This window comes from Somniosus microcephalus, chromosome 2 (assembly GCF_052327205.1).
Source record: "Somniosus microcephalus isolate GS21.2 chromosome 2, FLI_Smic_1.0, whole genome shotgun sequence".
NCBI classification, from domain to species: domain Eukaryota; kingdom Metazoa; phylum Chordata; class Chondrichthyes; order Squaliformes; family Somniosidae; genus Somniosus; species Somniosus microcephalus.
In genome coordinates, this window is record NC_140988.1 from 270,935,605 (window position 1) to 270,952,599 (window position 16,995).

A 16,995-nucleotide genomic window follows, 5' to 3' on the forward strand; every position below is an offset into this window, starting at 1 on the left:
GACAGATCGCAAGTTCCGGGTTTCAGCGCATGCCTAAACCCGGAACTTGCGTGGCCCCTATGGGTGTGTATGCAATCTTGGGGGTCGGAAATTCAGGGCCAGAGTAATGTTGTGCAGCATGGAGATGCAGGAAAAATGGTTTGAATTTTTTTTAAAGTTTGATTCATTTTGAGGTGCAAATATAAAGACATAAAAGCAAAATGTAAAAATAAAGATGGGTATTGTTAGACTGATGTACCTCATGGTAGAAGTATAGTACAATATTTTTGTTCCATCACTCAAATGGTGTTCAATTACAATGGCTTTGAATATTGTAAAAATTGCTGAACTGAATGAAATTATTGTTTTGTTATAATTCTGCAATTATGCTTTTTTAAATTCTATATTCATGCTTTCTATTCACTGAGATTGCAGTCTTTAACTTTTTACAACTGCTCTTGTGACCGGGTGCCTGCTGCAATATCAAGACGGTAGACAGGCAACATGCTTCTAGACTCTGCCGCTCTTTAACTGGATAGTAGGAGGCATAGAATAACACCTTGTGGAGAAGAATAGAGTCTATGTTCAGCACGTCCCTTAATGGACGAGCTGAATTCAGGAGCTTTGCATGTGGGGAATTGTGACTGTAAATCTACATCCTAACGCTGTGGCACAGCATGTGTACTACCAAGATGCCTTGTCAGTTATATTTATTCGATAGATATCACAAAATTTTCCATGAAGTATGAAAGAAATGTGGGTTATTAATTACAGTAATTTAAATTGTGATAATTTCTAATTGAACTAGGACAGAAATTAATTTAGAATAACTTGTTACATTTCTTCTCCAAGATTCGTTACCTGATGGATTCAGCCAGAAACTGCAGGAGGAAGAGACGAAGACTAAGCCCAAATTTCAGATGCCTGTAAAACCTGTGACAAAAGAAGAAGTATCTGAGAGCAACAAGAGTGACGAGAAGCCTCAGGCCAAGGTGAGAATATTCAGCTTTTGTCTGGTTTAATTTTTTTAGCAATAGGAAAAAATGGAGATGCGCCTGGTGATGGTTCAGTGTTGCCATTTTTCTCTTCCCCCTCAAACCCAAAATCTCAGCTTTTGTTTCATGGACACTTCACGGTGGAGAATTCCAAGAAGTGATCAGAGCAAATATGTAGGCAAATTTCTGAGAAGTGCGAAAACAGTAGGGCAGTAATTGTAGGGGATTTCAACTACCCTAAAACTAACTGGGATAGAATTTGTGTAAAAGGTATAGAGGGTGCAGAGTTCTTAAAATGCATTCAGGACAACTTTTTTAGCCAGTATGTAGCAAGCCCAACAAGAGAGAGGGCAGTTCTGGACTTTCTTTTAAGGAATGAAGCTGGACAGATGGAAGCGGTTTCAGTGGGAGAGCATTTTAGTGGTAGTGATCATATTTCCGTTAGATTTAGCGTAGTTATGGAAAAGGACAAAACTGGACCAGGAGTAAAAGTTCTCGATTGGGGAAAGGCCAATTTTACTAAGCTGAGATGTGATTTAGCAAAAGTGGACTGGAAACAGCTACTTGAAGGTAAATCAGTGTCAGAGCAGTGGGAAGCATTCAAAGAGCAAATATGCTCCCACAGAGAAAAACGGTGGGACTCCCAAATCTAGAGCCCGATGGATGTCAAGGAGCATACAGGATAGGATAAGGCAAAAAAGGGAAGCTTATGTCCGATACAGAGAGCAGAAAGCCTGGAGAAGTATAGAAAGTGCAGGGGTGAAATTAAAAAGGAAATTAGGAAAGCAGAGAGGACATGAAAAAATATTGGCAAGTAAAATCAAGGAAAACCCAAAGATGTTTTATAAATACATAAAGAGCAAGAGGATAACTAAAGAAAGAGTAGGGCCTATTAGAAACCAAAAAAGAAGCTTGTGTGGAGGTGGCAGACGTGCGTTTGGTTCTCAATGAATACTTTGCGTCTGTCTTCACAAAAGAGAGGAACGATGCAGACATAGTAGTTGAGGAGAAGTGTGAAATGATAGATGAGATAAATATAGTGAGAGAGGAAATATTAAGAGGATTAGCATCTTTGAAAGTAGATAAATCGCCAAGCCCAGATGACATGTATCCCAGGCTGTAGAGAGAAGAAGCAAGGGAGGAAATAGCGGAGGCTCTGACCATTATTTTTCAATCCTCTCTGGCTACAGGTGTGGTGCTGGAAGACTGATCACGTACAGTTGTTTAAAAAGGGAGAAAGGGATAGGCCGAGTAATTACAGGCCAGTCAGCCTAAACTGTTTTGTTGAGAAAAAAATTCTGAGGGACAATATTAATAGTCATGTAGAAAGGCACGGATTAATCAGGGACAGTCAGCATGGATTTGTTAAGAGAAGGTCGTGTCGGACTAACTTGATTGAATATTTTCAGGAAGTAACAAGGAGGGTTGATGAGGGTTATGCTTTTGATGTAGTCTACATGGATTTTAGCAAGGCTTTTGACAAGGTCCCACATGGCAGACTGGTCAGAAAAGTAAAAGCCCGTGGGATCCAAGGGAAATTGGTAAGTTGGATCCAAAATTGACTCAGTGGCAGGAAGCAAAGGGTAATGGTCGACGGATGTATTTGTGACTGGAAAGCTGTTTTCAGTGGAGTTCCGCAGGGCTAAGTACTAGGTCCCTTGTTTTTTTTGTATACATCAATGATTTAGACTTCAATGTCGGTGGCATGATTAAGAGGTTAGCAGATGATTCAAAAATTGGCCATGTGGTTGACAGTGAGGAAGAAAGCTGTAGGCTGCAGGAAGATATCAATGGACAGGTCAGGTGGACAGAAGAGGCAAATGGAATTAAATCTGGAGAAGTGTGAGGTAATGCATTTGGGGAGGGCTAACAAGGCAAGGGAATACACAATAAATGGTAGGATACTGAGAAGTGTAGAGGAACAGGAGGACCATGGTGTTCATGTCCACTGATCCCTGAAGGTAAATAAGATGGTTAAGAAGGCATACAGAATACTTTCCTTTATTAACCGAGGCATAGAATATAAGAGCAGGGAAGTTATGCTTGAAATGTATAAAACATTAGTTAGACCACAGCTAGAGTACTGCGTAGTAGAGGCAGAGGAAACGCTTCAAGGACACCCTCAAAGCCGCCTTGAAAATGTGTAACATCCCCATCGACACCTGGGAATCCCTGGCCCATGACCGCACAAAGTGGAGAAGCATCCGGGAAGGCGCCGAACACCTTGAGTCTCTTCGCCGGGAGCAAGCGGAAGCCAAGCGCAAACAGCGGAAGGAGTGCACGTCAAACCAAGCACCCCACCCACCCACCGTCTGCCCCACCTGTGACAGACTGTAGGTCCCGCATTGGACTCATCAGTCACCTGCGAACTCATTTTAAATATGGAAGCAAGTCACCCTCGGTTCCGAGGGACTGCCGAAGAAGAAGAGTACTGCGTACAGTTCTGGTCACCACATTACAGAAAAGATGTGATTGCACTAGAGAGGGTACGGAGGAGACTAACGAGGATGTTGCCAGGACTGGAGAATTTTAGCTGTGAGGAAAGATTGGATAGGCTGGGGTTGTTTTCTTTGGAACAGAGGAGGCTGAGGGGAGACTTGATGGGGGTGTATAAAATTATGAGGGGCCTAGATAGAGTGGACAAGAAGGACCTATTTCCCCTAGCAGAGAGGTCAATAACCAGGGTGCATAGCTTTAAAGGAATTTGGAGAAGGAGTTGAGAAATCTTTTCAGCCAGAGAACACTGGGGGTCTGGAACGTGCTACTTGAAAGTGGGGTAGAGGCAGAAACCCTCATCACATTTAAAAAGTACTTGGATTTGCACTTGAAGTGCCATAGAGTTTTACAGCACAGAAAGAGGCCCTTTGGCCCATCGTGTCTGCGCCAGTCATCAAGCCCTGTCTATTCTAATCCCATTTTCCAGCACTTGGTCCGTAGCCTTGTATGCTATGGCGTTTCAAGTGCTCATCTAAATGCTTCTTGAATGTTGAGGTTTCCTGCCTCTACCACCCTTTCAGGCAGTGAGTTCCAGATTCCAACCACCCTCTGGGTGAAAAAGTTTTCCCTCAAATCCCCTCTAAACCTCCTGCCCCTTACCTTGAATCTATGCCCCCTGGTTATTGACCCCTCAACTAAGGGGAAAAGTTCCTTTCTATCTACCCTATCTGTGCCCCTCATAATTTTGTACACCTCAATCAGGTCCTCCCTCAGCCTTCTCTGCTCTAATGAAAACAACCCCACCCTGTCCAGTCTCTCTTCATAGCTGAAGCGCTCCAGCCCAGGTAACATCCTGGTGAATCTCCTCTGCACCCTCTCCAAAGCAATCACATCCTTCCTACAGTGTGGTGACCAGAACTGCACACAGTATTCCAGCTGTGGCCTAACTAGCGTTTTGTACAGCTCCATCATAACCTCCCTGCTCTTGTATTCGATGCCTCGGTTAATGAAGGCAAGTATCCCATATGCCTTTTTAACCACCTTATCTACCTGTCCTGCTCCCTTCTGGGATCTATGTACATGCATACCATGGTCCCTCTGATCCTCTGTCTTTCCTAGAGTCCTACCATTCATTGTGAATTCCCTTGCCTTGTTAGTCCTCCCAAAATGCATCACCTCACACTTTTCACTGTTCTGCCCATCTGACTAACCCGTCTATAGTGCCCTGTAGCCTGAGGCTTCCCTCCTCGCTATTTACCACTCCACCAATTTTCGTGTCATCTGCAAACTTACTGATCATACCTCCTACATTCATATCTAAATAATTAATGTACACTACAAACAGCAAAGGACCCAGCACCAGTCCCTGCGGTACACCACTGGACACAGGCTTCCAGTCACACAAACAACCTTTGACCATCACCCTCTACCTCCTGCCACTAAGCCAATTTTGGATCCAATGTGCCAAATTGCCCTGGATCCCATGGGCTCTTACCTTCTTGACCAGTCTCCCATGCGGGACTTTGTCAAAAGCCTTACTGAAGTCCATGTAGACTACATCAACTGCACTACCCTCATCCACACACCTAGTCACCCCCTCAAAAAATTCAATCAAATTGGTTAGAGGTGATCTCCCCCTAACAAGGCTATGCTGACTATCCTTGATTAATCCTTGCCTCTCCAAGTGGAGACTAATTCTGTCCCTCAGAATTTTTTCCAATAATTTCTCTACCACTGATGTAAGGCTCACTGGCCTGTAATTCCCTGGTTTATCCCTACTACCCTTCTTGAATAATGGTACTACGTTAGCTGTCCTCCAGTCTTCTGGCACCTCCCCTGTGGCCAGAGAGGTTCTGAAAATTTGTGTCAGTGACCCTGCAATCTCCTCCCTTGCCTCACACGGCAGCCTGGGATACATCTCGTCTGGGCCTGGGGATTTATCCACTTTTAAGCCTGCTAAAACCGCTAGTACCTCCTCCCTTTCAGTGTTCATTTGTTCAAGTATATCGCAATCCCCCCTGCCTGATTTCTATGCCTACATCGTCCTTCTCCATAGTGAACACAGATGCAAAATACTCATTTAAAACCTCACCTACATCTTCTGGTTCTACACACAGATTGCCACTTTGGTCCCTAATCGGCCCTACTCTTTCCCTGGTTATCCTCTTGCCCTTAATATACTTATAAAACACCGTGGGAATTTTCCTTTATTTTGCCTGCCATTTTTTTTTTTATGCCCCCTCTTCGCTCTCCTAATTTCTTTTTTAAGTACCCCCCTGCACTTTCTATACTCCTCTAGGGCTTCCACTAACCTACAAGGCTACATACCAAGTGCTGGAAAGTGGGATTAGGCTGGATAGCTCTTTTTTGGCTGGCACAGACATGATGGGTCGAATGGCCTTTTTTAAATGAAATTGGCTAAGTGACTGGAAACAGAGAGTTGTGGTGAACGGTTGTTTTTCGGACTGGAGGAAGGTATACAGTGGTGTTCCCCAGGGGTCGGTACTCGGACCACTGCTTTTCTTGATATATATTAATGACTTAGACCTGGTTGTACAGGGCACAATTTAAAAATTTGCAGATGACACAAAACTTGAAAGTATAGTGAACAGTGAGAAGGATAGTGATAGACTTCAGGAAGACATACAGGCTGGTGAAATGGGCAGACACGTGGCAGATGAAATTTAACACAGAAAAGTGTGAAGTGATGCATTTTGGTAGCAAGAATGAGGAGAGGGCATTTAAACTAAATGGTACAATCCTAAAGTGGGTGCATGAACCAAGAGACTTGGGGGGTATGTGTGCATATATCGTTGAAGGTGGCAGGGCAGGTTGAGAAAGCAGTTAAAAAGGTTTACGGGATCCTGGCTTCATAAATAGAGGTATGGAGTACAAAAGTGTGGAAATTATGATGGACCAGTATGAAACACTGGTTCAGCCCCAACTGGAGTACTCTGTCCAATTCTGGGCACCACACTTTAGGAAGGATGTGAAGGCCTTGGAGAGGGTGCAGAAAAGATTTACGAGAATAATTCCAGGAATGAGGAACTTCAGTTACATTGATAGACTGGAGAAACTGGGGTTGTTCTCCTTGGAGCAGAGAAGATTGAGAGGCGATTTGATAGAGGTATTCAAAATCATGAGGTCTGGACAGGGTGGATAGAGAGAAACCGTTCCCATTGGCAGAAGGGTCGAGAACCAGAGGACACAGATTTAAGGTGATTGGCAGAAGAACCAAAGGCGACCTAAGAAAAAACTTTTTTACAGAGCGAGTGGTTAAGATGTGGAATGTGCAACCTGAAAGAGTGGTGGGCTCTGACTCAGATCTTGTATTTCAAAAGGGAGTTGGATAAGTATCTGAAGGAAAAAAAATTGCAGGGCTACGGGGAAAGGGCGGGGGAGTGGAACTAGCGGAGAGTCGGCATGGGCTCGAATGGCCGCCTTCCGTGCTGTAACCATTCTATGATTCTGTGCCATAAATTTCTATGATTCTATAATACATTATTAATCCATGGTACTGCTATTTCCTTCCTGCAGTTTTCAAAAAAGGAAAGAAGGGCCAATTCATCACCACTGAATTTGATGTGTGGTGTGTGTGTGTATTTATTGTTCTATCATGTGGTAAAACACCTTGAAGGAGCTGCTTAATTTTTGGAGCACTGATAAAAGTATTCAGACTTATTATGGAGATAGACTGTCTTGTCCATTTGGTTGCCTGACTTGTCCATCTCCTGAGCCATTTTTGCTTTTATTGGCTAATACTTCTTCAATTAAACTGCAGCTGAAGGATGATGCCAGTGTTTAACCGCTTACATTAGTTGTGGTACTTGCCACAATAGCTGTGTTTGGTCTTTGCCTAAATAAAGAAATGTTGGAATCTTTTGATGGGTTAGATTGATTGACAGTATTGGTTTAGACTGCTCCAGTTAACTAAATGTACTTGGCAATCCTTTCAAGATGACCAATGGAAAAACTGCTTGGATGCATGCCAGGTGGTGTGGTCAGACAGGCCAACTGTTGCTTTGGTGGGTGCTTTCAACTCGTTAAAGAGTTTAATGAATCCTTGTGGTGACAATGCATGTTATTAGCAGTACTGTTAGGTTCATGGAGTCAAATTTGGTCTCCACCAGCAATTGCAAATGATCTGGGAAATATAAATGCATGATCTGTAGAAGTTTTGTTTGAGAGACAGAACTACTGCAAGAAAGTGCCCCTCAGTAGACTAACTAATGGTCTGGCTTACCCAAGTTTTTAAAGTTTTTACTCTTGAGCTATTTATTCCAGCAAATCTGTTGTGGCATTGCTCATGGCGAGTCAGAGGTTTTGTAAGAAGAGGGGTGTTGCGCCAACAATTTAACTGGCGGCGCTGACCTATCAGCATTGGGGACAGCCCTGGGATCCAGCAGCACTGGGAAGGGGGCCTGGGGCCTGCAGTACCTGGATAGAGTATCATGGTATAGCATTAGTTTGATGGGGGTCCTCGATTCTGGGAACATTAGAGAAGGAGGTTTTAGGGCTAGCCTCTGGAATAATTGGGGGGAAAAAGGTTCAGGGATCATTGGGAGAGGGGTGCTGGGATTGATCTGGGACAATTGGGGGAGGTGTCCTGGAATTTTGAGTACCAAGGAGGGTGGTCCTAGCATCTGGGAGTATTGGCGGTTGTTCTGAAATCAGGGAGCATTGGGAAAGGATCTCGGGTTCTGGAAGTGGGAGGCCGAGATTTGTCAAGGGTGGGTCTTGGGGTTCAGCAGAGCTGGGGAGAGGGTTGCTCAGTGTCCCCCTTTGTCTGCAGGAGGAATGGGAGGAGGACATGAGGCCAGGCAGAGCAGTACCAGCTGCTGCAGGCGAGAGGGACAGGAGGGCTTCTCCTTCCACCGCCAGTGTATTGTGGCTACAGTGTGTCCTATCACAAATCAGGAAGTTTTGACACGTGGGGAAGGGGTGAGAGACTCTTTGGCACTACTGTAGCATGCCGAGACCTGGCAGTATGGTGGGTGGCAACAGCATTGAGAAGCATTATGGGGGAGAGGGCCCAGGACATTGGGACCCAAACTGCACTTGGCCCCAATAAAAAGTAAACAATTCTCTAAGCTGTGAAAACATTTCAGAAGAGAATTTTTAACACTAAATTTTTACAGTAATTAGAGGGAAGTGATGTGCAGTCCACCTTGGTGGTCATGTTTTCATTTCTAATCGATTAAAAAACACACCTGTTCTAAAAACTGGTGTGAGCAGTTGATAACAAAGAAACAGTATTTGTTCATCATATCAAACTAGCCTAGAATAAAGCTTCCAAGAATTCACACTTCAGTTTCTTTACAAATCTTTTGGAAAAAGCAAAGAAACTATCAAATCCTCATAGAATGAGTGACATCATGCTGATGTACCAATTGTATGGCAGGAAATTATAGTAACAGCATGTGCTCTGCTTGCACAGATGTGGTTGAAAGTTCTCTCGAACTGTTAAGAGGGGAAAATACTAGTCGAAGCTCAGGCTATTGAGACGGGCTGAAGCCTTAAAACTTTAACCAAGTTATTAAAAGACACAAAAACAATTCTGTGAGCAAATTTAGTCACGTTATTGTCGCATGTGTAACTTTTTCAAACAGCATTTTGTTATTCGGTGGGTCATCAACAAACCGTGATGAGAAAATTTGGCATGTTGAGATTAGGTTTTGCCATGATAAATGTTTACACATGAATTTCCATTACAAATGTTCATAAAATGAGTCTCTATGTTAAATGTTGATACAAAGTCTCTTCAAAGTTGTGACATGGCGTCAGGCTTATGGACTGGAAGCTATGCAAGATTTTTAATATACAGATAGATATGTGAAGTAAATTTTTCCTCTACTGTCACCAGTTTGCAAATATAGTACAAGGCGTTTCTCCAAATATATGGCAAATATTTCAAATATAACCAATACTAAATATCAGCAAAAAAATGCAGCTTTTAATTGTTACCCATTTTTGTTGTGTCTTAAATGTGCAAAAGTAGCTTTTAAAATAAAGAAAAATTATTGGGATAAATTAACTTTGTTTTGAATATAAAGTGTGATACTTAACATTTTACATATAATTATATAGAATATAAAGCACAGAAACAGGCCATTCGGCTCAACCAGTCCATGCCGACATTTATGCACCACTCAAGTCGCCTCCCATTCTTCCTCATCTAACTCGATCAGCATAACCCGCTATTCCCTTCGCCCTCATATGATTATCGAGCCTCCCTTTAAATGCAACTATACTGTTCGCCTCAATCACTCCCTGTGGTAGCGAGTTCCACATTCTCAGCACTGAGTAACGAATTCCCTATTTGATTTCTTAATGACTGTCTGTCTTCAATTGATGGCCATAGTTTTGCTCTTCCCTACAAGTGGAAACAGTCTCTCTGTGTCTACTCTATCAAAACCTTTTCTGATTTTAAAGACCTCTATTAGGTCACCCCTCAACCATCTCTTTTCAAGAGAAAAGAGACCCAGCCTTTCCTGATGGGTAAAACCCTGCCGTTCTGGTATTTGTATAGTTAGAGGCAGATGTCTGATTCCTAATTTTTTTTGTAAAAGACAAAGGTTGACATATTTTTGAATTGAATGGTAAGGATTTTGAGTTGTAATATTCTCTTGCTGATAGGCAGTCGGAGGTCAAAGCACGCAAGTTAGCATGAAGGAATGGATTTTGCGATATGCAGAAGAAGCAAGTAGTGGTGATGATGATGATCAGGATAATGAAGAACCTGAAAAGGACACTGAAAAGGAAGAACACTTTGATCCAGTGAGTATTAAAATCATTTTGAACTGAGTGAAGAAGTAAAATTGGTACAGTTTATTTGTGGCTGAAAAATAACTTGCATGTGAGTGGAACATGAAATTCTTTACATGAAGTATGATTTCCTTTCTCTTCCATAGTACTCAGGAGAACTTTTTTAGCCAGTACGTAGAAAGCTATACAAGAGAAGGGGGCATTTCTGGACTTAGTTTTAGGCAATGAAGCTGGGCAGGTGGAATGAGTATCCGTGGGAGAGCATTTTGGTGATCGTGATGATAATTCAGTTAGATTTAGCGTAGTTCTGGAAAAGAACAAAGATCGATCAGGAATAAAAGTTCTCAATTGGGAAATTTTATTAAGCCGAGATGTGATTTAACAAAAGTGGACTGGAAACAGCTACTTGAAGGTAAATCAGTGTCCGAGCAGTGGGAGGCATTCAAGAAGAAGATCGTGAGGGTTCAGACCAAATATGTCCCCACAAAGAAAGAGCACAAGGATAACTAAGGAAAGAGTAGGGCTCATTAGAGGCCAAAAAGGTAACCTGCATGTGGAGGCGGAAGATGTGGGTATGGTTCTTAATGAATACTTTGGGCTGGATTTTCCTAAGCCCCTGGAGTCGGGTTGGAGGCGTGCGGGCGATAAAAATCGGAGATCCGGGGGTCCCGACCCCATCCCGCCTCCAACCCGCCTCCATGTCAATTTCATAGGAGTCGGGTTTCCGACAAGTGCTGGAACCCGACTCCCAGAGGCGGGAAGGGATTAAAGGCAATTAAACTGCCTGTTAACAGGTAGTTAACAGGTAGTTTTTTGCCTATTCGCGATTTTTATTGCAGGTTTGTGGGCTTCCTGACAGCTCCAAACCACGAAAAGTTTTCGAGGCGGGACGTGGGTCTGAGGTCTTGGAGGGGTCAAGATGCCCAGTGTTCAGGTGAGTGAGGGGTGCAGGAGTGCAAAGGTAAGTGTTTTGCAAGTGTTTAAATAAGTTTAACTTACTTTTACTTACCTTTACAGGAGTCCTGCATTCCGGTGTCGGGAGTCGGCTGCAAGAACCACAGAAGCTCCGATTTTTAAAAAAAAATCAGCTTCTTTGTTTCTACAGCAAAATGATTTTAAAGTTATCCTGAGAAAGGACTGAGGCTGAATTAGCAGTTTTTCAGTGCTTGACAGCTTCAAACAGCTGTTAAACACTGATATTTCATGTGCCAAAAGCTTTTGACAGATGAAATGTCAATCTCTGATGTCACCTGTTGCCGGGTGGCCCTTAATTGGCCTGCTGAGCCCACAGGGCGGGCTCAACAAGGTCAATCAGAGGAAAATCCAGTGGGTTGGCCACATCTCCATGGAGGCGGGACAACAAGCCTGAATGTGGGTTTCCCACCTCCAACCCGCCCCCGTAGCAAAATCCAGCCCTTTGTGTCTGTTTTCACAAAAGAGAGGGACGATGCAGACGTAGTTAAAGAGGAGGGATGTGAAATATTGGATGCGATAAATATAGTGAGAAACGAAATATTAAGGGGTTTAGTATCTTTGAAAGTAGATAAATCGCCTGGACCGGATGAAATATATCCCAGGCTGTTGAGAATCGTAGAAGTTTACAGCACAGAAGGATGCCATTTGGCCCATCAAGTCTTTGCTGGCCGAAAGAGAGCTATCCAGACTAATCCCACTTTCCAGCTCTTGGTCTATAGCCTTGTAGGTTATGGCATTTCGAGTACTTTTTAAATGCGGTGAAGGTTTCTACCTCTATCGCCCTTTCAGGCAATGAGTTCTAGACCCCCACCGCCCTCTGGATGAAAACATTTCTCTTCAACTCCCCTCTAATCCTTCTACCAATTACTTTAAATCTATGCCCCTTGGTTATTGACCTCTCTGCTGAGGGAAATAGGTCCTTCCCATCTAGGCCCCTCATAATTTTATACACCTCAATTAAGTCCAATCTTTCCTTCATAGCTAAAATTCTCCAATCCTAACAAATCTCCTCCGTACCCTCTCTAGTGCAATCACATCTTTCCTGTAATGTGGTGATCAGAACTGTACGCAGTACTCTAGCTGTGGCCTAACTAGTGTTTTATACAGTTCTAGCATAACCTCCCTGCTCTTATATGCACATGCCTCGGCTAATAAAGGAAAGTATCCCCATGCCTTCTTAACCACATCCTGCTACCTTCAGGAATCTGTGGACATGCACTCCAAGGTCCCTCTGTTCCTCTACGCTTCTCAGTATCCTACCATTTATTGTGTATTCCCTTGCCTTGTTAGCCCTCCCCAAATGCATTACCCCACACTTCTCTGGACACTTTTCTGTCAACCTGATCAGTCCATTGATATCTTCCTGCAGGCTACAGATTTCTTCCTCATGATAGTATCATCTGCAAAAATCTTAATCATGGCCCCTACATTGAAGTCTAAATCGTTGATCTACACCACGAAAAGCAAGGGACCCAGTACTGAACCCTGCGGAACCCCACTGACCATCCAGTCACAAAAACACCTGGCAACCATTACCCTTTGCTTCCTGCCACTGGATCTTGATCTTGGAACTGCCTTTGTTTTTTCTTTCTCATCAATTTTCTTCCCTCTTTTGAAGATACTGAGCCCTTGATGGATTACAATTCTGTAGATGCCAAGTGCCCTCTGGTACCGCACGCAATACCATTATTGATGTGAGCTTCAAGTGAGTGTCAGCAGGCTCTTTGACCGTAGGAAACCTCAAAGTTGAGCTTGATACTGCCTCAATGAACAGTTGCTATTTGTTTTTAACTGTCCCCAACCCAAGGGCATTGAGCTCAATTGTAATGGCCCTAATGCTGTACTGGCTGAAATCAATTAACTCAGAATAGATCTAGAAATCATTTTTGTGTGGTTGTCACCTTCCTCAGGAGAATGAATAAATTTCAGAGAGGTCAGTTGGAAGGGTTGGACTTGGTGCCATTTTTTCTTTCTTACCATAATTTGCTAATTCGGGTGGGATATGTGTCAGTGCAGGCTCGATGGGCCGAAATGGCCTCTATCTGCACTGTGGGGTTTCTGTGATTTCTGTGAACTCATTATAACCGCGTATGTTTAGCATAGAATATTGCAGTTACTAACATAGGGCAGCAAGGTTAATATCTTTTGATGGAAATTCAACTGGATTTTCACTTGTTTATTGAACAGAATGATCTTTACTTGGAACTGACAGCAAAACTACTTGATACCAAAGAGCGGGCTCTGTCCTTTAAGCAGAATAATAACAAACATGCTCACAGAGAAGCAGGCGATAGAATAAAGATACTTCAACAGGGTAAGGACATAGTTCATCTGTTTCTGATGTGATAATGTTGTAGGATTTTTTTTTAAGTAGTTTCAAATGTTACTTGTTATGATATTGAACTGTTCATGGGTTGGGACGGCAGAAATGAAGAAAATATCCTACCAGAAATTGTTTTCTGTTCACTTATGGTCCTTGCATCAAAAATGGTGTACATCTTGAAATGGTAAAAGTGAATGTTGCGTCTATTTGCAACTCCAGATTTCTGATTGGGCCCCTTGGAGGACCAGAAACACCCAACAGTTTATCTGGAATGTGTAATTAGATCCTGCCTGCCTAAGTAATCAAGTCCTTTGCAATGTGTAATTTGAGCCATTCATTCTGACTGCCAGGCAGATCACAAAGAACAGACAGGGCTCACCCTTGCTGGTTAGGACCTTCTCTTTCCGTCCCCTTCCCCCAACAAGTTCCTAACCATCCGCCCCAACCCCCGAGTTTCTGACCTCCCTCCCCAACAAGTTCCTGATCTCCCCCCACCACCAAGTTCCTGACCACCTCCTCCTCCTTCTCCTCATTTCTCCCCCACCACCACCATCACCAAGTTCCTGACCATCTCCCCCTGCCCAAGTTCCTGACCCGCTTCTCCCCCACACATTCCTGACACCCCCCCCCCCCCCCCCCCCAAACCATAGATGGGGGATTGTGTGTGGATCACGGATTGTTAACTGGTTTATTAGGTATGAAGTGAATAGCGACAGTGTCATGACTTCCGGAATTCGTCCATTCCAATGATGTCACTTGCTACGCATGCACCGAGCTTTCCAAGAAATCAACCAGATCTAGGGGGAGCAGAGGGGGAATGTGGTGCAGGTGTAAAAGTGGGTGAGGGTAGGGTTGGAAGAACGTGATCCGTCTTCCCGTCTGGATCACATTCTCTCTCTCACCCCCTCCCCTTAGACCAGGATCACGTTCTTCCGCATCCCCACTGTGCTCTCCGTGCTCTTTACACGCCCCATGCCCCTCCCACACCCTCCGGGCTCCGCCCCTTCACTCTCTTTTCCCACCCCCCCCACGCCCCCTCTCCGAGCTCCTGGCCTTCTCTTCACCACCCCCCCCCCCCCCACCCCTCTGAGCTCCTGGCCTTCTCTTCCCCGAGCCCCCTCCAAGCTCCTTGCTTTCTCACCACCACCCAGCCTCCCCCCAAGCTCCTGGCCTTCTATTCCCCCCGGAGCTCCTGACCTTCTCTTCCCTGCAGCCCCCTCGCACCCGCCCCCTCACCCCCCCCCCCCCCCCCCAACCGAGGAAAGCGTGGCCTACGGTGCAGGTCACAACTGCAGGTTGGGTGCTGTGCATGTGCAGCTCCGGTGTACAGCGCACATGCGCAGCAGGGGATCGGGTGCACATGCGCGGCTGCGCAGAAGGTTGCAAAGGTGTTCGTGCAAATAATTGTAGTGAAATCATAAAAGGCCTGACAATTGAAATGAGATGGTCCTGGTGATTAAGCAAACTTTGGCCCAGAATTTGCGGTAGCATTTGCCGTCATTTTGCTTTTGAAACTGACTGCAATTTCAGGATTTGGCGTATGTGCAACCTATTGCGGAAATCCCGATGTTGCAATCTGTCATTCACTGCTCCTCCACCGGCTGCACTGTGCTTCCTTCTCTCCCCCCCCCCCCCCCCCCCCCACAAACAGAGCCGGCATCAGTGAAATCTCTAAAAAATCAAACAGCGTATTGACTGCTAAGCAAAGGTTATGACCCTGAAAAACTAATTAAAATTTTTTGCAGTGTCCATTTTATCTATTTTCATAAAAAATTAAAATTTTTAAGCAACTTTAATTTGTTCATCTTTATTTCAGGTTTGCCTTTTGTGAGAGCGGCAATCTTTGTTTTGTTCTCTTTAACATTTTTAAAAAGTTAGAATTTTAGGAGCTAACCCACTTCCTGGTTCGCGGTCTGTGAGAACACTGCGTTTTGATTGGCCTCTTAGACAGCATGTTAACGTCACAGCAGCTCTTCGCTGGGAATCCCCATTAACTTCCATTTATTTCAACTGCGCATCGGAAGACCCAAAATCCTCAACACAAAGATCACAAGTTCTTGCTTCGGGGCCAATAACGGTTGCAAGCTATGAAAATCTGAAGCACATTTTTATAGCGGTGAAATGTTGTGAATAATTTACTGCGCCTTAAAATGTTTTGATCAGTTCTGACATAATCTGGTCAGAGAAACCAAATTGGTCAAAAATACTTCGTAAATGTAAAGTTCTGTAGGAAAGTACTCAGTAGGGCACTTGTGGCTCATTCCTGCTGAGACCATGATATCTCTTCTCTATAATGCAATTTATTTGAGTTGAATAATATAGATTGTGTGTGTCTTTTTCAAACAAGGCTCTGTCTGCTGGCTCAGGTAGATGTTAAAGATCCCGTAGCATTATTCAAACAATAGTAGGGATAAAGTGCTTAAGGAATTTCATTGAGTGTGATAATATTGAGGCAAACAAAAACAGATCTAACAACCATTATTTATGAACACTAGAGATCACAATTGCAATCTGACTGCAGGTATTAATAATGTTCTTAGGATACTGTCCCTGTGAGTAAACATGTCAACAATTGATGGTTATTATTATTATAAACCATACTTTGTTTCTATAGCCCAGAGTTAATGGGCTGGAGCTTGCTGGAAAAATAATGGCGTGTTAACGACGCACGTCACTATTAAAGTGCAAATCGGCCAGCAAATTTAGAAAAATAAGATACGACGTGAGTTGCGAATCTCCAGAACTTGCTGGTCGATTTACTCAGCTCCGCTGTTTGCTTTGCACAAATGACATCTCGCCCTTAGCTTTCTGTTATTTGTAAGAACTTGCTGGATTTACATATTAACTGTCCCTTAAACTCGCCACAGAAAGTTAAGTCTGGTAATTAACAGCGTAAGCACCTTCTTAATGATGTGATAATTGTTAATGCAGAGCCAATCAACCTCTCTGGCCCAGAAATGGAACAATTTAAACTGTGGAGTCTCATTACTTCAAGTGGTAAATTGTTGTTAGAGATTTTTAAAATGTCAAATTTTTAAGTTTTTTTTCTTACTTTTCCTTTGTCTTTTTTTCTCTCGTCATTCAATTTTTCTTTCCCTCTTTCTGTACCTGATCTGACTAATTCACTCAATCTTATTCACCCTCCTTCTCAGTCGTTACTCTGTTTCTCAATCCTTAAATCTCATTGGTTAAGGAGCTGCACTGTTGCTCCCACCGTTCACTGAGATCCCAAACGCCCTGTTGCCCTTGCCACGCCGTTATCAGCTCATACTTCCAGCAAGTAATGGTGCAAAAAACTTTGAGTTGAAGGGTGTAGAAAAACGTCTTAACTAACAGGACACACTGCAAAAATGCCCCACTCCAGCCCAATGTTTGATCATGCATCAAGAAAAAGTGCACAGCCAGACTTGGGTTCCTCTAATCTAAAAGTGAGCACCTCGGAATGAGGAGGTAAGCAGACCATAAAAGCCACTGAGACTCTCCGTGGTAGGAAAAGCCTATTTTTTCTGAAATATTTCATGT

At 43.6% G+C, this 16,995-nt stretch overlaps 1 protein-coding gene across 5 annotated transcripts in view; it reads left to right on the forward strand.

Annotated features, from left to right (window-relative positions):
• dhx29 (DEAH (Asp-Glu-Ala-His) box polypeptide 29) overlaps positions 1–16,995 on the forward strand; it is a 147,917-nt gene that overhangs the window by 16,843 nt on the left and 114,079 nt on the right. For 4 of the 5 annotated variants that reach the window (XR_015074354.1, XM_085972169.1, XM_085972182.1 and 1 more), the window contains exons 5-7: positions 832–971; positions 10,047–10,187; positions 13,338–13,464. Coding sequence is in view for 4 of the 5 variants with exons in the window: in XM_085972169.1 (XP_085828295.1) it covers positions 832–971; positions 10,047–10,187; positions 13,338–13,464 (408 nt within the window). In the remaining variant the exon portion in view is untranslated. Of the gene's footprint in view, positions 1–831; positions 972–10,046; positions 10,188–13,337; positions 13,465–16,995 lie in introns of those variants that run through there. The other variant, XM_085972200.1, reaches the window with a different exon arrangement.